We start from the raw sequence: 19,503 nt of genomic DNA on the forward strand, positions 1-19,503 counted from the left end.
TTCAAATTTTGCATATTCTTCTTCATTTGCCGTGCATGTGCAGCTCTGGCCTTCGAGGCATCACGTCTGGCATCCTGTAACATATCTGATATCTCACAACGTCAAGAAAAGAGACTCAAAAGACCGTGTGAGGACGAGCGGGGTTTGAAATCTCAGAGTCAAGTCCGTGTGAGAAATTTGCGACACGTCACAACACCTTTTTCCTCTTACCTTCTAAGTTCTCAGCGTCTCGCTACCTTTGGTGGCCCCACACCCCGGTCCACCTCACAATTCGCAAACGCCATGGCTGGCCCGCAGGTGGGAGAGGCAAGGTATGTGAGATCTGTCTGTTTAAAGACTCATTCCTGATGTTCATTCAGTTGCACGACTTACACTGTATGTTGACACAAAAGGCTCGACACGAGTCGAAGACAATTGCCAGCTCAGACGGTCAGACCCTGCCAATGAAATATTAAAGTTAGTTATTCTTTTGTCTGCTAACGTCTTCATGAACTTAACCCACCTATTCATTATAGGTGCTGCGCTGTAACGAAATTATGTATCAGTCAATAATTTCCAGTCGAGGATCATATGGAGGAATCGGAGACTTGTGGGACATTCACACCCATCCTTGATACATTATTATTATTTAGGCTGTCTATTTAATTCAATATTATTAATTTTGTGGCTGAAACATGTTTCCGAATTTGGACTGAACCTGAAAAGACCTGGGATGATTACAGAGAGACAAATATAGTTTTAGATACTATGAGACATGGCACAGCGCATATCTGACAAGGACGAACATCTGCTGACCTTGAGCTCTCAATATCACCTCATCCAGAACTTTGCTGATGTCGGAAGATTTATTCGTTTACCTTTACCGATATCCCATCGATATATTACAATATTTATCAGATATTATGTCACATCGTTACTGAAATATCCGTGACACATTAGCTTTGGTCGCGCGTGTAGGCACCGGATGACAGCTGTCAAGCTTACATAATTGACAGTGAACCTACGGTCGTAATGGTACAGTATTCCCACACAATAGGAGTTTAGGGTTTATGGTAACACGCCCGTGTACAGATCAAGGTATTTCACAGTAAGAAGGCTAGGGCCCTGTACGGCAACTCCGGGCTCAAAACCGGTCGATTTTGAAATCGACGGTTTCCATCTCACCAAGAGTCAGGAACCGGTTGTCCCACGGTTTCCTGACCATGGTCACACACGTCACACGGACCCGAGTTGAACATCAACTACTTGCCTCTACTTGCTCACTCCTTCCCTTCGACGAGAATGCGCACCGGACTCACTCCGGGCCAGGTCAAGCAGGCAGAACACAAGGAGAGGAAGCAACTCGCAGCACGTCGTAAAGCTGTGGTCCTTCACTCAATTCTCGCAGGGGCAGCAGTTGCTTTACACTCAGCTACTCATTTTTCCCCAATCCCACAACACACATCACCGTTGACTGGCTTATTGTGGCTTCGGGAGCTTCTGGCAGGCCATCCCGTTCGTTTTCATAATATGTTTGGCATGCACAAACATGTGTTTCGACGTCTAGTTGAACAATTATCTCAATGTGGGCTAGTTGACAGGAAGGGCATTTTTCGTGAAGAGATGGTGGCTATTTTCTTGAGGATAGCTCGGTTGGGTTGTAGTAACCGAGAAGCTCAAGAGAGGTTTCAGCGAAGTGGAGATACTATATCCAAGTACGCTAATTCTTTCTTTTCATATTTTCTTGGCTAATCTGTACATCCAGGTCATTTCATCGTGTACTTGCCGTTCTCATCAGTTCTCACTTCTATAACAATTATATCCAGCTTCCACCTGATGATGCTATTCCATCCGAAATTCACCGTGATTCTCGTTTCTACCCTTTTTTTGAACATTGCCTCGGCATGGTCGATGGGTCACATATTGGGACATACAGTGACAGACAAAACCGTTGCAATGTTTTTAACACCTTCAAAGATACTATTATAGCATGTGACAAACTGACCGTGACATCACGTAATTTACATCGTTCGAAAGCCATGCTTCTTGGCTTTAATTTGATAGTAAAACAATTATGTAATTCCAAATATTCGTCGAAATACTGGCAATTTACTAACAAAGATGCATTGCAACAGTTTTGTCCCTCTCATTCACCAAGTATAAAGTCACCTGACTTCGTTGACTGACTTGAAAAATCAGCACAGCCACATTCAACAAAGATGAAAAGTCAGCACAGCCACACTTTGAGTATATATACAGAGCATCTTTGGCATGATTCTTTACAATGAAGCCCCTCACTCCAAGTCAGCTCTCTCATATCCTTTATTTGCTTGATTCAGGAGCATCAGCTCATGAAATTTCTACTTCTACCAGCATACATCATTCCACTATATCCAGAATTAGATCCAAGCACCGTCCCAACCTTGCTACATCCTCAGGTGGTCGTCCTAGACTGCTTACATCTTCTGATACCCGCTACGCTGTTCGCTTAATCACCTCTCAAAAAGCTGACAACGCTTCTCAAGTCAAGAGACTACTTGCCAACAGCTTGCCCCACTCAATTTCTACAAAGACCATATGTAGAACTCTTTCCCGCGCTGGTATGAAGGCTGTAGTAAAGGTTAAACGTCCTTTGCTCAAGCCCAAACACCGCAAGGATCGCTTGGACTGGGCTTTAGCTCGTCAAAACTGGACAATAGAAGACTGGAAAAGGGTAGTATGGTCTGATGAAACAAAGATTAATCGTTTGGGGTCAGATGGAAGAAAATGGGTGTGGAAAAAGGATGGAGAAGGCTTGAGTGATAGACTGGTGTCTGGGACTTTGAAGTTTGGAGGAGGTTCTTTGATGATGTGGGGTTGTATGTTTTGGGAGGGATGTGGCTATGCATGCCAAATTGAAGGTAAAATGGATGCTGATCTATATGTTAGCATTTTGGAGGACAATCTGGAGGATAGTGTGGAGTATTATGGGAAAGAAAGGGAGGATTTAATATTTCAGCAGGACAATGACCCCAAGCACAAGTCTAAAAAGGCCCAGAACTGGTTCAAAGAGAACAACATTGATTTATTGCCATGGCCAGCACAGTCTCCAGACCTCAATCCAATTGAACATCTCTGGGACCACCTCAAAATCAAGCTTGAAGAGTATGAAGAAGCACCTAGGGGAATTGGAGAACTTTGGACAAGAGTGGATAAGGAGTGGAATGATATAAAGCCTGAGGTGTGTCAGAATTTGATAGAGAGTATGCCTAGAAGGGTAGAAGCTGTAATCAAGGCAAAGGGAGGCTATACTAAGTACTAAACATAGAGATTTGTACTTGGTGAATGAGAGGGACAAAACTGTTGCAATGCATCTTTGTTAGTAAATTGCCAGTATTTCGACGAATATTTGGAATTACATAATGGTATTACTATCGAATTAAAGCCACGAAGCATAGCTTTCAAACAATGTCAATTACGTAATGTCACGGTTAGTTCGTCACATGCTATAATAGTATCTTTGAAGGTGTTATAAACATTGCAACGGTTTTGTCCGTCACTGTATGTGTCCACTTCACAGGCTGCTGCATATCGTGATCGTAAGGGTCAACTTTCGACCAATGTTCTTGCGGCTTGTACTTTCGACCTTCGGTTCTGCTATCTTCTTGTCGGGTGGGAAGGTAGTGCAACTGACAGTCGAATTTTCAAAGATGCACGTGAACATGGCTTTGCTATCCCACCAGGAAAGTTTTATCTGGCCGACGCTGGGTTCCCAAGCTGTGACACTCTCCTCGTTCCATACCGTGGAGTCCGTTATCACTTGAAGGAGTGGGGTCGAGCAACGCATCGGTATGTTTACAGGTTTTTGACTTTTATCGTTATTACTCATGCGTAATAAAGGCCCCAAACATACAAAGAACTTTACAACCTTCGTCACTCGCAAGCACGTAATGTCATAGAACGTATATTTGGAGTTGTGAAGCGACGTTTTCCACTTCTCACTGCTGCTGCAGAATACAGCATCACGACACAAAATCATATCATTCTTGCCCTCGGTGTCCTCCATAACTTCATCCGTGTGCACGATCCTGATGATCTCGATGATTCTGTGTCAGCCTCCGAGTTGCAACAGAACAATGTCCTCCCAAAACCACCACAATACTTTGGCCATTCAGTTTCTCCTGAAGAGACACGTCGTTCAACAGATTTACGTGATACTATTGCAAAAGCCATGTGGGACAAATACTCGGTATGCGATGTTATCTAATGTTGTGGGGAATATAATTCTGACAATTCTTCTTGGATATAAGCTGTACGAAGTCTCTTCTGAGGAATAGATATATATGTATCAGCAATTGAGGAGTTACGACGAAAAAGACGGAAAGCACGGATGCTGTCATCATCTGATAGGTCACCGTCATCGGATAGCATCTCTATAGCATGTTTGCGTCGCTGAGGTGTGCCCGAAAGTTCAGATGATACAATGCCCTCAGAGGATCGCATTGAATTAGCAACATCGCGGATGGCATTTGCTACGTCTTGCACAGCAACAGGCCCTGTGACCTTCTTCTTGTGAGAAGACGTGCGTGTAACAGAATCAAATGAATCTTCATGCCGAGTGGTCTTTCGTCGAGGTGTAGTGATCTAGGGGAACAGGTATAAAGCTAAATACCAGTTCTAATACAAATAATTCATACGTACCTTCGAAATCATCTCATCACTTGCTTTAAAATCGTCATCATCTCTTCTAATATCCAGTTCTCCAGCATCCTCATTCCCAGATTCACCGCTATCAGCTCCGAACGAAGTCACCAATGGAGACGACGGAGCCATTTCGGGGAGTTTATGGACTGCATGAGCTCCTGTGGCAATCCGGCCCTCGATAAGTTCTAAGATATTCTCATAAAGAGGAAAAGGGCGGCTCCGCCAGTAGGCTGCTTCAGGGTGGGCCTAGTAATGAAAATTATTACGAAGAAACTGTTACGACCTTAAAGCGAATGCTCAGGTTGCAGCGAAGGCAAAGACTTGAGGGCGAGTAAGGGGAAAAGCAAGTTGGTAAAGCGTAGGGAAATACAGAGAGTATCTACGCTTACTTATACTAAGACTATCTACCCGAGGTAACTAACTATAGAACGGGCTGAGTAACCATGACCGAGGTAGATGAGTAATCAGTGAGAAGGAAAGTATAAACTAGGAAGGAGGATGATCAATCATGAGAATAGAAGATTGATCATGAGAATGAAAAGATATAACAGGTAACATGAAAGACCCATCAAGGGAACAATAAGAATGATCATGAGAAGGGAAAGACAAACAAGGTAACGTCAAAGAGAAAGTGACATGGGAATGAATGATGGGAGAAGCGTAGGTGGAGAAGAGTATATCCAGGGATATGGAAATGAGTAAGCATGATGACATCCCTCCTATAGGTTGGTAAATTCATAACATTACCCCCTGTTCAGATTTCGTGTCCACACGAAATAAGATAGATTTGACGAGGATAAGAACGGTCAATCATTTCATCGTCAACGATTCGAGTACAGTGAACTCCACAAGTTCGTTCGACAACTCCGTAGCCCATTTTTCCAAGATAAAGTTTGGAAAGAGTTTTGACGTGTGGAAACTCCCATTTGTGTGCAATTGATAAGATGTCGACCCAGTCGAGGTTGGAAAAGAAAGAGTAATCGCCATATCGCGTATTATAGAATACACAGAGAAATTTTCGAAAATCATGAGAGTCTACGTCTTGGATGATGTAGGGATCGTTTGCTGTATAGTGTTTGGATAAAGGATGGTGAGGTTCGTTGTGGCCGGTGAGTTTTTGTTGCCAATAGATAGATTCGCGAGTGAAGAAGTAGGAATGGACGTGGAATTTGGCTCCGTCGTCGGTCATGAATACAATGTCGGCTCCACGGATAAAGATGTCTTTTGAAACCGGTGTAAAAGATTCGGTAATGGCTTGCATATTGTGGTCGATGAGGGGATGAAAGAGTTGGAGCATTTTTTGGTTGATTTTATAACTGTTCATTCGGAAGTTTTGCTCTATATTCGGAGAGTGCTTCTTCTGCATTTTCTAGGGATGAACGTGGTATCCAAGAGTCGTCTTCGTTTCCATAACCTTTCCAGTGGACTAAAAATTGTATTCCTCGGCCTTTTCGTCGGTGTCCTCGGATTTCTTCGATTTCATATTCTTCTTCTTCATTGATAATGTCAGGTGGAGGTGGAGTGGGTTTCTTTTGACTGTCAAACTCTGGGTCTCGGACTTTCGTTAGAAGCGATGTGTGGAAGACGTCGTGTATAGCCCAGGTGTCAGGTAACTTCAGTTTGTAAGATCTATCACCGATTTGTTTCAAGATCTCGAAAGGTCCATATCGTTTGTGGTCTAGTTTTCGAGCCGGACGATTGGAATGAATGTTCGTCGTTTCTAACCAAACTTTATCTCCTTCGGCAAAGGGTTCCTTGTGGTGCTTGTTGTTTCCTCTTTCTCTCATCATTTCGTTGTTTGCTTCCATCGCAGCTTTAGCTTCTTCTCGCACGTTCTCTAATTCTTCGATCAAGGAGGTGGCGGTGGGGTTCGTCGTTTCAACCGTGATATTACCTTTCCATGGATGAATTCCGTAATTCAGAAAGAATGGGGTTTGTCCGGTGGCAGCGTGGGTTTTGTCATTGTAATGGAATTCCGCCATGGGAAGCCATCTCGTCCAATCGTCTTGCCGATAATTGATGAATGCTCGAAGGTAGGTTTCAATTTCTTGATTCATCCGCTCTGTTTGACCGTCCGTCTGTGGGTGGTAGGCAGTAGAAAGATTTCGTTCAATTCCAAGAGCTTTGCATAAGGATTCCATAAATTTGGAGGCAAACTGTGGTCCTCTGTCGCTAATAATCCGTTTCGGAATTCCGTGATGTCGCCAGACTTCTTCCTTATAGATTTCCGCAAGATTCATGGACGTGAGCGACGTGGTAGTGGGAACGAGGTGGATCATTTTGGAGAATCTGTCGACGATAACAATAATAGCATCCTTCTCCTTTGACTTCGGTAATGGTCCGATCATGTCTATAGATATTTCTTCCCAAGGTTTGTCGGGGATGGATAATGGATTAAGCGGGATGTGATCGGGTCGTCGAATGGTTTTGTTCTTCTGGCACATGTCGCATCCTCTGACATATCTTCTGATATCCGTTTTGATTGTGGGCCACCAAAAGGTCCGTTTAACTGATTCTAGCATTCGGTACGTTCCGGGATGTCCGGCGTCGGGGGAATTATGATGATCGTGAAGAATGAAATCTCTGATCTCCTGATTATCCAGAACATAGATCCTTCCTTGTCGGTAAATGATTCCATTGTTCTCCCATACTTTTTCTGGTTGCTTCTTCATCTCTTCTATTACTCTGGTTTCTCGTCTTTCACATTTCCTAATCTTCTCAAGTAGGGTTTCATCGGCTATGATTTCGAATCTTCGATTGTGGAGTAGGGTGACGTCATAGATGGGGATGGATTCTTCAAGTCTTCGGATGAACATTTTCTCCTTGAACATTTCTACTCCTCGGTTGTCGTTAGTGTTAGAACCTTGCCAGAATGTCACGGCGTCACGCTGTCACATCTGTCACATATTTTATTACATAATAATTTCCCTCTGCTGCTACAGTTCGACGGAGGCTAAACTATCGGCATACTGCTAAAATGGCGCAAGCTACAGATTTACCAATTGAGCTCATTGATCTTATCTTTTCTTTCCTACCTCCGAACCATGCGGAGCAAGTACAGTGGAGGAGGGCGGCGGTGGCTATCGGAAGAGAACCCTGACCAGACGGATGGAGGTTAGAGGATCGTAGGTGCGTAGTGTGTGGAAGAGTGACGTTGATAATGTGGGACGAAGTATTGGAGAGACCCTGGATGTTGCAGCGATGGAATAACCCGGACTTCCGTCGTTGGGAACTGGTCCGGTTCTTTACGATGTGCCCGTGTGGAGAAGTAATGGCAACATACTTCGGCAGGGATTGGTACGAAAGGTTACGTCCTTAGATAGTTGTTTGTACCTGTGGACACTTTTATGGTTTGTTTGGTGTTGTTGACGTTTTTATGATCAATGTACTTGTGTTTACTTACTTCTTACTCCACTCTTCTTTTCTCATGTCAAATGTATAATTAGTTTATTTTCTCATACGTACTTCTTTTCACATGTCAGTATATAAATAAAGTTACCTAGGGTAGTTGGTCTGTGCGCCGTAGTCTAGGTATATAAAGTAGGTAGAAACTTGTAGAAGACTCTGTCGAGTTCTCTTAGGTTCACGCCTAATAAACTTTTGTCACTTTCCTCTATAGTTCTTAAGTTCAGGTGTGACCTGTGACATCTCAGTCACAGTCGCCCTAACAGTTAGATGTGTCAGGTTTGATTAGTCTCGACAGGATGTCTGCTTTGGTGTTTGTCTTCCCAGGAATGTGTCGTAGAAGGAAATCATATTCCTGTAGCATGAGGTACCATCTTGCTTGTTGAGCGTTGAGCTTTTGAGGTTCTCGGAAATATTTGAGGTTCTCGTGATCTGTCCATATCTCAAATTGCTCCTTTGCGTCCAATAGATAGTGTCGCCATAGTTTCAAAGCTTTTATGATAGCTAGTAGTTCCTTGTCGTAGATTTCGTAGTTTCGTTCGGCTTCAGATAATGTTTTCGACATGAAGGCGACCGGGTGCCATTTGTCTTCCTGTTCCTGTGATAGTACTGCTCCTGTTCCATAGTTTGATGCGTCTACTTCAACTCTGAATTGTCCTTTGTCCTTGGGTAATGCTAAGACCGGTTCGCTGGCGATAGCTTGCTTGATTTGTTCGAAAGCTTGTTGTTGTTCATCGTTCCAATACCATTTCTCCCCCTTCTTAGACTTCAGCTCGTTTAGTGGTTGCGCGATGGTGCTGAAATTTTTGATAAATCGTCGATAGAAGTTGGCAAAACCTAAAAAGCTTTCGACTTGTTTGACCGTGGTAGGGACCGCCCAATCTCGTATTGCCTTGACCTTTTCTTCTTCCATTGTTGCCTTTCCATTCCCAATAACCGTTCCTAATACCGTTGTTGATGAAACATTGAACTCGCATTTCGTCCGTTTGAAAGATAAATTGTGTTTCTCCGCGATTTTGAGAAAACGTAAAGTCCGTGCTTCCAATTCTTCATCGTCCTTTGCTGGAATGATGAAATCGTCCATGTAGTTGGCTAAAGATCCGTCCTGTATCATTTCTCGAAAGATTGTCGCCATCATACGTGAGAAGGTGGCGGGGGAATTACTCATTCCAAAGAACATGACCGTTGGTTCAAATAATCTGCGATTCGTCAAGAATGCTGCTTTCCATTCATCTCCTTCTCATATCCGAACGTTGTTATACCCCCAGATAATGTCCAATTTGTTGAAAACCTTGGCGTCTTTGAGTTGATCTAATACTTCACTGATGAGGGGTAGTGGTGTCTTGTCCTTGATCGTGATTTCGTTCAGTTTCCTATAATCCTGACATAACCGTAGTGAACCGTCTTTCTTGGGAACGAAAAAACATGGTGCTGCATAGGGTGATTTCGATGGTCGGATTCGATTGGTAGCCAGGTTTTCGTCCAAGAATTTGTCCAGTTCTTCTCTCTCCAGTGGTGTCATGCTATAAACCTTTGATGATATCTCCGTTGGTGCGTTTTCTGTGAAGTTAACTTCGTGATCCCATTCCGTCCGTTCAGGTAGTTTGTCGAAGTTCTTTTTGTTGAAAAGATGGGCGAAGGGTTTCATGTATGCTGGTAAGTCTTCAGGGTTTGTTGGATCCGGTTCTTTTTCCTCAGTGTCTTCGTTTGATTGTAATCGTCGTATACGTGGTTCAAAAGAGATGTCGGTATGGGGAAAAGAACATGATGTGGGGCACCGGTTGAACTTGATAATTCCTTGTTTCCAATTGATTTCGGGGTTGTGGTTCGTTAACCAATCATGACCTAGAAAGAGATCGGATGATTGTAAGGGAGTGACGACCGCGTTCAGTTGTTCATTATGACCGTTGATGTTTATGTCTATTTTCGCGAATTTAGTGATATCTTTCTTTCCTGCTATCGTTCCATCTGAATTCCTGCATGTGATCGGCCGTTCCAATTTCTTCGTCGGGATCTTCTTCTTCTTTACTAATCCTTCGTCGATACATGTGTGTGTGCATCCCGAGTCGACCATGGCTGAGACTTTGAGTTTCTTTCCGTTTGTTGTAGTGAGGAGGGGTTTTACTTCCAGTTCTTGCACTCCTAGACGTTTTTGAGGGACAACGTATCAATTGTTCATTTGTCTAGGTACATTGGTTCGCGAGGTCGTGCCTACTCGGAACCATCGGAAAAACCCTGCTCGTTCTTGGAGTCGTCTTCATCGTCAGAATCCTCATTCATTGCTCTAATCCTTCCACTCCTGTTGTTTCGGCAATTCTTCGCAATATGTCCAAATTTCCCACAACTGAAACACTTGAAGCTCTTCTTCTCTCCAAAATTCTTCTTCTTCTCTTCACAGTTCTTCCCGATGTGTCCGAACTTTCCGCATTTGTGACATTTGGGTTTTCCATCCTTGTCCCACTCGAATTTCTTCCATCCTATCTCCATTGGTTGTCCACTTCCTCCGTAAGTGACTCCAGTTTCGGTCCTATGATCAATCCTTTTCATCGTCTCTAGTCCTGACCCAACTTGTAAAATTGCGTTATTCCAGTCTTCTCTCGTCTCCGGAATATCTTTCCTTGGGTATCCCAAAATCGTCTTGATAATATCGTGACGGGTGTGACGTCTAAGGAGGAATATGGCGTGTTGGTCGTCGATTTTGGATTTGTACATGAGAGCTGTGAATTCGACTAGGAAGTCCATGGTGTTCCTGTTTCCTTGTTTGAGGGATTCGATCCTTTCCTCTGCTAAATCCTTCTCGTTTCCTTTTCCGAATGAAGTCTTGATTTCTTCTTCAAAACTATCCCATGTGTATGTGATGCTGCTGGCGAGTTTCTCCGTCCATACTTCGGCAAAGTAGCTGGGGATAGGTCCTTTCAATCATACGATGGTGGCGATGATCTTCTGGTCGGTGTCCGTGACCTTGTTGTACTTCAGGAAAAGTGTCATATTCATCCACCATTCTGCAAACTGCTCTCTATTCCCCCCAAAATCCTTCGGGTTCGGGATAAGCGACTTGAGTGCATCTGTCGGTGCACTAACGGTTACGGCGGCGTCGTTGCTCATGTTGTCGTTGTCTCGGGTGTTCTGATCGTCTGTGTCGATGGTGTTCTCGTTCTCTGACTCTGTGTCGATGGGGTTCCTAGTGTCTCTGTAACTCCTAAAGTCAACTGGTTGTCGTTTCTTCTGGTTCTTCCTGTTCTGGTTTCTCCTAGTAGATCTGGCTACTCGTTCGTAGTGTTCTTCGTCTAGACTGTCGTAGTCGTTTCTCTCTGTGCTCATACACTACTTCTCTTGGTGCCCGTGTGGCTAAAATTCGTCTGATGCCCGTATGGCTAAAAAATTCGGTTCTACAGCAAGCGTAAGCTGCACAGTACCCTTTCAAGGTACTTACTAGTTGCAAGGTGAGCTAGGGACGCTTTACCAAATGTTACGACCTTAAAGCGAATGCTCAGGTTGCAGCGAAGGCAAAGACTTGAGGGCGAGTAAGGGGAAAAGCAAGTTGGTAAAGCGTAGGGAAATACAGAGAGTATCTACGCTTACTTATACTAAGACTATCTACCCGAGGTAACTAACTATAGAACGGGCTGAGTAACCATGACCGAGGTAGATGAGTAATCAGTGAGAAAGGAAAGTATAAACTAGGAAGGAGGATGATCAATCATGAGAATAGAAGATTGATCATGAGAATGAAAAGATATAACAGGTAACATGAAAGACCCATCAAGGGAACAATAAGAATGATCATGAGAAGGGAAAGACAAACAAGGTAACGTCAAAGAGAAAGTGACATGGGAATGAATGATGGGAGAAGCGTAGGTGGAGAAGAGTATATCCAGGGATATGGAAATGAGTAAGCATGATGACATCCCTCCTATAGGTTGGTAAATTCATAACAGAAACAAGTAAATGTTAGAACTAACTCACCGCAATATAAGTATTCCATTGCTCATCAGTAGCTGAGACACAGTGTCGTACACTATCCCAGCCCCACCCGGATAATCGGGTGAGCCGTTGAACAGTCAAACAGTGACCTCGGAGCTAACAAAGATTAGAGCATGGTATATGCAGATAGTCTAAATCATGACTTACAACGGTAAAGTGATCCTGACAGCCTCTAGCCCTCTTCAGAGCACCCTTACTAATGACCTCACTACCTTCGAGTGCTTTTTCACATGCAGTCCATACACAAGCCTTCCAGCTATTGTCGGCTTGATTACCCTTGGCCTGTTCAACCTTCAAAGTGTCAATGAGTGTCGCATCACAAGAACTGGACCATTTAGCATTTCGGGGAGTTTTTGGAGCTTTTACCACTAGTTTAATGCTGGTTGGTGGCATAAGTAGTAGCGAGCAGGAGATGAAGTGGATAGGACGAAATTGAGAGAATGAAAACCAAATTATATAGTGCAGTAGAATTCATTCAACAAAGTGGCAGCACGTGTGGTAAGACGCGACGCGTCTCTCAGGGGCTGCAGATATCGGTGTGACAGACCGATTTGAAAACCGTTCGAGAGCGGCCGAACATGCTCTCCTATGTACAGGTCAATTGGTTTTGAAGTCGATCGATTTCAAAACCGTGGGAACGAAATTTGGCAGGCAACGAGCTGTAGCTCGGAGTTGCCGTACAGGGCCTAGAGGAAAAACTAAGTATGAACGCTAATTTTCTGTTGTAGGGTTCGATAGTACCATGTTGCAAGTTCTTTACACGGCCGCGGCGGGCATCAGACTTTACTCCGTGACGAAGAAACAAACTTTTGCGATGCTGCGTCTCCCTATCAGGTTCGAGGTTCAATGATAGCCTCTGAATAATTAATTCGCAACGGCTCGTGAAAAGCCTTAAGGATATCAATTCTTTGGGTATATCACCGATGGCAAGTATTTATTTTACAAAGTTAGAGCACAAAAATACCTTCAGCAAATGCTGTAATTCATAGAACGAGATTAGCCCTGATTAGTCCTGTCGCGGAGATAATCACGACCTCTAGATTCTGAGTGAGAATCAAAGTCGACTATCAAGGCACCCGGATTGAACTGCTCGATTCTCGAGGAAAGCCCTGACTCTCGGATCAAATTTTCGATCGCAGGTTTGAGTTTAGGAATGCCATCATCCGAATGGCGGCCTTGTCCAACGATGAATCGGATGGATGGAGCACCTCGCGCTCGAGCTTCTTTGAGTTTTCGCTCTACTCGAGGAATAGCTTCTTTAACGAATAATCCGTGTAAATCCACTTCGCCTGGGTCATTGTTCTGATGAATGGTGATCATTGAGTACACACAGCGGAAGCGAATAGGAAGATAATCCACGAACTCTGTTGAGCTCTAAGGACGGATTTTCGGATCAGAACGCGGATTGAAATCAGTGGGACGAAAACTTACGGTAAAATATCCATTCACTGGCCTGTTCATGATAACTTTCCATGAGGTCACTATACTCAGTACGTTTACTGGACAATTCTCTGGCTAGAGCACGATTGCCTTGGTCGCGAGCAATTTTACTCCCGTCACGGGCCTCAATCATGAGACCGTAGTACTTCTTTGCCTCATTGCGAAGGTGGACATAATGCGGATCTCGCTCATCATCCTAACATAACGATCAACTGAATGCTCATAAAAATAAGGTTTCGACAGGCAGACCTTATTGGATGCTCCGGCGTTGCGAACAGGTTCTACTTGCGGGTTATGATGGTCATGGGATCGATATGGATCCGTTATGGGGGAGGACTCGACTCGGGAGTGATGTTGCCCCACGTTTTGGGGAGAAAGAGGCTGGTGCTCTGATACAGTCTTTACGGGTCGGCGTTGAGGCTGTAGGGTGGTTGGTGGTTGGGCTTGGTAGACGTGTCGACCGGCACGACAAGAGGAAGAGCATCGGTGTGGAGATGGCGCCTGTGCATGTTGGCCTCCGAGTCTCGGAGCTCGTCGAGGTGAACGTGAACGTGATCGGGGATAAGATGGTGGAGAGGGTGGTGGTGGAGGGGGCGGAGAGTCATCACCGAATAAATAGGAGCCGAGTTTACAAACACCATAGAAAGTGGCCAACAACAACAACGGTTTGAAGAAAGGCATCTAGAAGGAGGTTGGAGATGAGGGAAGGAAGACAATCTGTGCGTGGGTGGGCTATGCGAATGTGGGCGAAGGCGCTTCATCTTCAAGCGTGACCAGGCTGGCGTAGTAAGGAACACGTTTTTGACGGAGAGCTAATATTGTATCCAAAAAAGGTCAAAAAGTGGGAAAGAGCGTCGCAAAGCCACCTTGTCGGAAACTTTGTACGGAATCGAGCTTTTTTAAATTCTGCTTCTTCAGAAGCTCCGGAAACCGTCGTTACCGTCATTAGGTAAGTACACAAAGTATGAATGATTGTTTTTGATGTCCTCATCAAGGAAAGGGGCAGGAGAAGTCCATTCGAGAGATCGGGTTCGTATTTCTGGAGAAGGTATCATCGCACGTAACGACCACAGCTTCCATGGCGCGTCAGCATCACCGTTACTCTCTCCCTCTCTCTGCTGATAAAGATTTGGAGCTCCTCGAAAGGACGTTTAGAGCTTTGTGATACTGGTCAACAGATCATTGACAGAGTCTACTCGCGGACGATCAACATCCGAAGAGGTTTTTTCGATTGTGGCAACGCTTGTTGCATCTAAAAATTCATCAGTACTTATTACTATTACTACAAGAGAGGTCGTCCAGTAGAAGACGCACTAGATAGACAGCTTGCATTTGATAGTCAAGGTCCTCGCGTAGCTGGTCATTTTTGGATCTTGTTGCCACCTTCTGCTTCTTTTTTAACGCCTGCTTTGCGTTGATGTGCTTTTTGACAGACGGGGCAGATTTTGTTTTTTTGTTTGCCATGGAATTGGAGGGAAGGCGAGCGATAAAAATCTAAAAATCTAAATTTGACGAGGGTGGGAATAAAACTTGCTTACATACGTTACCGTCAAGGGGTGGTTTCCTTCTCTCTTTTGACCGTAACATTGAACAAAAAGTCGTCACACAGAACACTGCTCAGACACGAAAGGTAGTCGAGAAAGAAATAAGAAACCTTTTCAATAAAGTTTACTCCTCTCTATAATGGCTGATTCGGCTATTCTGAGCGTGACGATGCTCGGCGCGGGTCAAGAGGTCGGGAGGTCATGTTGCGTATTGCAGTATCGTGGAAAGACCCTCGTTTGCGATACGGGTGTGCACCCGGCTTATAATGGCATGGCCTCACTACCGTTTATCGATGATTTGGACTGGAGTAGTGTGGACGCCATTCTTATTACTCAGTGAGTGACTTTTCGTGAGGATGTAGAACTGCAGTCATTGAAATTGTGCATGTTAGCTTTCACTTGGATCATGCTGCCGCATTGACATATATCACTGAGAAAGTGCGTCGTTGACTCGTCATAATATTCTACTTTGTACTCATAACAGTGTTTAGACGAATTTCAAGGATGGGAAAGGGAAGGTGTACATGACCCATCCAACAAAGGCCTTACACAAATTTATGATGCAGGATTTCGTACGGACAAGGCGAGCGCTTTCCGTAAAATGCCCCCATAGGTTTACGCTCATGCTTGTTCTTCAGTTCAGCATCTTCAGATGCACTTTTCTCGCCACTAGACATGCAAATGTCATTAGCTTCCATCATTGCCGTCTCCGCCCACCAACTCATCACCGTCTGTCCTGGTGTTTCCTTCATTCCCTACCACGCTGGGCACGTCCTCGGGGCATGCATGTTCCTCATCGATATCGCCGGACTAAAAATCCTCTACACAGGGGACTATTCTCGGGAAGAGGACCGCCACCTCATAAAAGCCGAACTTCCACCCATCCGCCCAGACGTTCTCGTAGTTGAAAGCACTTACGGTGTGCATACCGGTGAAAGTAGAGAAGAGAAAGAACACCGGTTTACGTCGTTGGTGCATTCGATCATTCGAAGAGGAGGACATGTTTTGTTGCCGACATTTGCCCTCGGGAGAGCACAGGAGTTGTTATTGATCCTAGATGACTATTGGAAGAAGCACCCGGACTTGCATAATGTACCGGTATATTATGCATCAGGTTTGGCAAGAAAGTGTATGGCGGTTTATCAAACTTACATTCACACAATGAACGCCAATATTCGGTCGAGATTCGCTCGAAGAGATAATCCTTTCGTTTTCAAGTTTGTGATTCACTTTATATTTCACGGGATGGGTCACTGATTTTTTCTGGCGTTAGGCACATTTCGAATGTACCGCAAACGAGGGGTTGGGAGAAAAAAATTGCGGATGGACCTCCGTGTGTTGTGCTTGCAAGTCCTGGTTTCATGCAAGTCGGACCGAGTCGAGAACTTTTCGAGCATTGGTGCCCAGATGCCCGTAACGGTCTCATTATCACTGGTTATTCGATTGAAGGAACGCCAGCTAGGGTGAGTTTTGGTAGTTCAGGAAAACATCCTCTCTTTCTCTTTGTATATATGTTATGCATTGCGAATGGACACTATTTCAGTTTTCTTTTCCACCTGTACTGTTGTGAAACCACCTTTCTTCTTCGCTATTTTGAGCTATGTGGAACATTAAGCTTACTGTTGTCTTTTCTCTAGGATATCATGACGGAACCAGAAGAGTTCACTACACTCAAAGGGGCAACAATACCGAGACGGATATCAGTAGACGAAATATCGTTCAGCGCGCATGTGGATTACGCTCAAAATTCAGAATTTATCGAACAAGTCAGAGCTCAACATGTGGTATGTTATCTTCGGTGAATTGTCGATAATACCTAATTTATTAATAGGTACTAGTACATGGTGAAGCGACTGGTATGGGTCGATTAAGGGCAGCAATGCAGTCTAGGTTCAAGGAGAAAGACGAAGACGTCAAGATCCATACACCTCGGAATTTGGAGACGTTGAATTTGTCATTTAGGGGTGAACGTGTTGCCAAGGTTCGTTTTTATTTTTATTTATTCTGGACTTCGAATCAGAGGTGCAAGAGTTTATTTGAAAGTGTGCTTGTCTTCATGTGTCTTTCTTCATAATTCTTCCTTCCGATTCGGAGGTGTTTTAACACCGAAAAAACAAACCTTTTTCGACAAGTGCTGTTTGTTAATTTTTTCAACATTTATAGGCTATAGGTACCTTGGCGGACAGTCCACCTCAAACAGGCGATATCGTCTCTGGATTATTAGTAGCCAAGGATTATTCGTATACGCTTCTTGATCCTCGGGATTTGCGAGATTTTGCGGGATTGACGACTTGTGCGGTAACGCAGAGGCAGAGGATAGTTTTAGGTGTGGGTTGGGATTTGGTTAGATGGCATCTGGAAGGTATGTTTGGGAATGTGGAAGAGGGGATGGATAAAGATGGTGTTCCTACCATGAGGGTACGTTTGATGATTCCGTGCTTCTCGTCGATGTGTTCCCGTCTTTTTGTCTGATGCGTTTATGTGTTTTTATAGGTTATGGGAGTTGTTGATGTGAAATTGACCGGCGAACATGAGTTGACTTTGGAGTGGGAATCGAGTTCTAGTAGTGACATGATCGCGGATTCGACGTTGGCTCTTATTGCTGGAATTGATAAGTCACCGGCATCTGTGAAACGTGCGTGTTGTATTTTTTCTCTTTGGAGGTATCAATTTGTGTTGATTTATACAATGGTTCAACCACGTCAAAAAACAAAAAACTTCAAATGCTGCTCGGACATCTCTATCTACCGCGTTATAATCTCAATCAATCTAGTAACCTCACAACCGCACGCTCATGAGCATCTTCCTCTCCAAAAACATAAACACCCCCATGCTGATGCTGAAGGAGAATTATCATCAATGACAAGGGTACAACGTTTAGCCATGTTTTTAGAAGCGCATTTTGGGGAGGTGGAATTTCATCAACCTGATGAAGAGGGGAATCGGAGTATGGATTCGGAAGAGGGGGAGAGGAGTGATGATGAAGAAGCGTCTTTGTTGGTTAGACTTGATGAAGCTGATGCGAGAATTGGTTTGATATCTTTGGTGCGTAATTACTTCTTTTGTTAAGTTTGACAATACTCATCACGGTTCTGATTGTTTTGTTTTTCGTTTATCCAATTTTGGACTTGTTTGTGTTTTCGGTGTTTTTTTTTTTTCCTTGTTCGTTTCCGGTTCCCCTTGTTGTTTGTTTGTTTCTAATGGGTCGTCATCATCGTGGTACGTATTATTATTGTTATTGTTTTTTTCGGTGCTTTTTCATGGCACTTTTGATACATTATTCTTTTTCTATTGTTTTGATCGCAACATGTCATCAACTGGGCGGTGTTTGATTGTTGGGATCCTTTCTATTGTTGGTTGGTTTTGTTTGCTTCTTTTTCATCAGACGGTCATGAGTTCGAACGAGGCGCTCAAGAGACGTGTGGAAGCCGTTTTGGATATGGCAGTGACTACGGTTAGTACGTTGAGTGAGGCTTTTAGTTCTGGAGTTGCTGTGATTGGTGATGATGCGGGATTGACGCGAGAGAGTATTGTGGAGGAGAAGGGGGAGGAGAAGGTGAAGGAGCCAGAAGAGATGCCGACAGAAGAGGTGCAGAAGGAAATGGATGAGGACCCCAAGGTAACTACAGAAGTTGTCGCTGTATCCGAGGGCCAAAGTTCAGAACAATGAACATGTAAGTGCTCCACTTCAATGTAATGTTTCCACTGTTTCTAGAGTACAAAGGCGAATAGATAGATCTGATGCATAGTTTTACAATGTCCGTATACAACCGAGGGCCGTTATGGCTTTGATAATGATGATGATAGTGTTCATGTTGTGATACACGAGCGAAGAGTGTAGGTACAGTCATTTACAACGGCACGAGGAATATGTTTCCAGGGTAGATGGTGATGGGATTGATTAACTGGGAGTGATGCTGTAAAAGAGTCCGAATGAGAAACAAAAACAAGGCACCACGATGTGAACTCGCCTCCATTGTGATGATGTTACGCTAGGTTTCCACTGCCATTTGGCCTTGTACCGTAATTGTTGACGGATTTTATAAGAATGCACAGCCATCGTTAAGAGGGCTGCGGTTTGAAGGAGGGATAATGCGCTCGCACTGATCATGGCCCATTCTCGGCCGTTCGGAGCTGATGGTAGTTTGCCAAGAGATAGTTTGGCGGTGTAAAGCAATAGGACTGCGAGGGTTGCTGTCCATAAGGTGGTAGCGCAGAAATAAGCAAAGACGATTTTTGCGGAGAAAAGACGGAGGGAGGGGGTAGACTCTTTTTCTGTGTTGGAGAGAAAGACGAAGACGGCATGGAGCGCAAGGGTGACAATGAAGGCGACGGGGATGATCCAGAGAGCAAGAGAGACGGCGACGACGATTGCAGAGATCGCAAGGAGGATAGTTGCAAGGAGGATGGAGACGCAGAGGAGGGGAAAGAGCGGGAAGGGCAGGGAGACATGCATACTGGCGATCCA

At 44.3% G+C, this 19,503-nt stretch overlaps 5 protein-coding genes across 5 annotated transcripts; 1 reads left to right on the forward strand and 4 right to left on the reverse strand.

Annotated features, from left to right (window-relative positions):
* Positions 1–4,221: 4,221 nt before the first annotated feature.
* AGABI2DRAFT_117588 (hypothetical protein) lies at positions 4,222–5,923 on the reverse strand (the record flags this gene model as incomplete). Its single annotated transcript, XM_006460596.1, has 3 exons — positions 4,222–4,602; positions 4,660–4,908; positions 5,507–5,923. 3 exons carry the CDS (start codon positions 5,921–5,923, stop codon positions 4,222–4,224), a joined length of 1,047 nt encoding a protein of 348 aa, XP_006460659.1.
* A 5,063-nt stretch (positions 5,924–10,986) lies between these two features.
* On the reverse strand, positions 10,987–12,444 carry AGABI2DRAFT_142827 (hypothetical protein; the record flags this gene model as incomplete). The annotated part of the gene is made up of 5 exons (XM_006460597.1): positions 10,987–11,354; positions 11,501–11,580; positions 11,683–11,747; positions 12,034–12,147; positions 12,199–12,444. The coding sequence occupies 5 exons, from the start codon at positions 12,442–12,444 to the stop codon at positions 10,987–10,989; spliced, it is 873 nt and encodes a 290-aa protein (XP_006460660.1).
* A 473-nt stretch (positions 12,445–12,917) lies between these two features.
* Positions 12,918–14,238, reverse strand: AGABI2DRAFT_220764 (hypothetical protein). Its single transcript, XM_006460598.1, has 4 exons — positions 13,741–14,238; positions 13,483–13,687; positions 13,415–13,425; positions 12,918–13,353 (listed from the first exon to the last, which is right to left on the reverse strand). Exons 1-4 carry the CDS (start codon positions 14,170–14,172, stop codon positions 13,048–13,050), a joined length of 954 nt encoding a protein of 317 aa, XP_006460661.1. The 5' UTR covers positions 14,173–14,238; the 3' UTR covers positions 12,918–13,047.
* Positions 14,239–15,071: 833 nt separating this feature from the next.
* Positions 15,072–18,844, forward strand: AGABI2DRAFT_203789 (hypothetical protein). The gene is made up of 11 exons (XM_006460599.1): positions 15,072–15,371; positions 15,428–15,473; positions 15,527–15,648; positions 15,674–16,252; positions 16,309–16,498; positions 16,673–16,819; positions 16,867–17,016; positions 17,199–17,453; positions 17,529–17,670; positions 17,809–18,080; positions 18,421–18,844. The coding sequence occupies exons 1-11, from the start codon at positions 15,175–15,177 to the stop codon at positions 18,703–18,705; spliced, it is 2,385 nt and encodes a 794-aa protein (XP_006460662.1). The 5' UTR covers positions 15,072–15,174; the 3' UTR covers positions 18,706–18,844.
* A 42-nt stretch (positions 18,845–18,886) lies between these two features.
* On the reverse strand, positions 18,887–19,491 carry AGABI2DRAFT_117594 (hypothetical protein; the record flags this gene model as incomplete). Its single annotated transcript, XM_006460600.1, has 2 exons — positions 18,887–18,952; positions 18,991–19,491. The coding sequence occupies 2 exons, from the start codon at positions 19,489–19,491 to the stop codon at positions 18,887–18,889; spliced, it is 567 nt and encodes a 188-aa protein (XP_006460663.1).
* Between the last annotated feature and the right edge of the window lie 12 nt (positions 19,492–19,503).

Source organism: Agaricus bisporus (assembly GCF_000300575.1).
Source record: "Agaricus bisporus var. bisporus H97 unplaced genomic scaffold AGABI2scaffold_5, whole genome shotgun sequence".
Classification (NCBI taxonomy): domain Eukaryota; kingdom Fungi; phylum Basidiomycota; class Agaricomycetes; order Agaricales; family Agaricaceae; genus Agaricus; species Agaricus bisporus.

Coding starts and splice junctions, on each gene's coding strand:
- AGABI2DRAFT_220764 (XM_006460598.1), bottom strand. CDS start 14,172: ATGCCTTTCTTCAAACCGTTGTTGTTGTTGGCCACTTTCTATGGTGTT. Junction 13,688..13,740: donor ACGCCGGAGCATCCAATAAG/GTCTGCCTGTCG, acceptor TCGTTATGTTAG/GATGATGAGCGAGATCCGCA.
- AGABI2DRAFT_203789 (XM_006460599.1), top strand. CDS start 15,175: ATGGCTGATTCGGCTATTCTGAGCGTGACGATGCTCGGCGCGGGTCAA. Junction 15,474..15,526: donor TGACATATATCACTGAGAAA/GTGCGTCGTTGA, acceptor AACAGTGTTTAG/ACGAATTTCAAGGATGGGAA. Junction 17,017..17,198: donor GGGGTGAACGTGTTGCCAAG/GTTCGTTTTTAT, acceptor CAACATTTATAG/GCTATAGGTACCTTGGCGGA.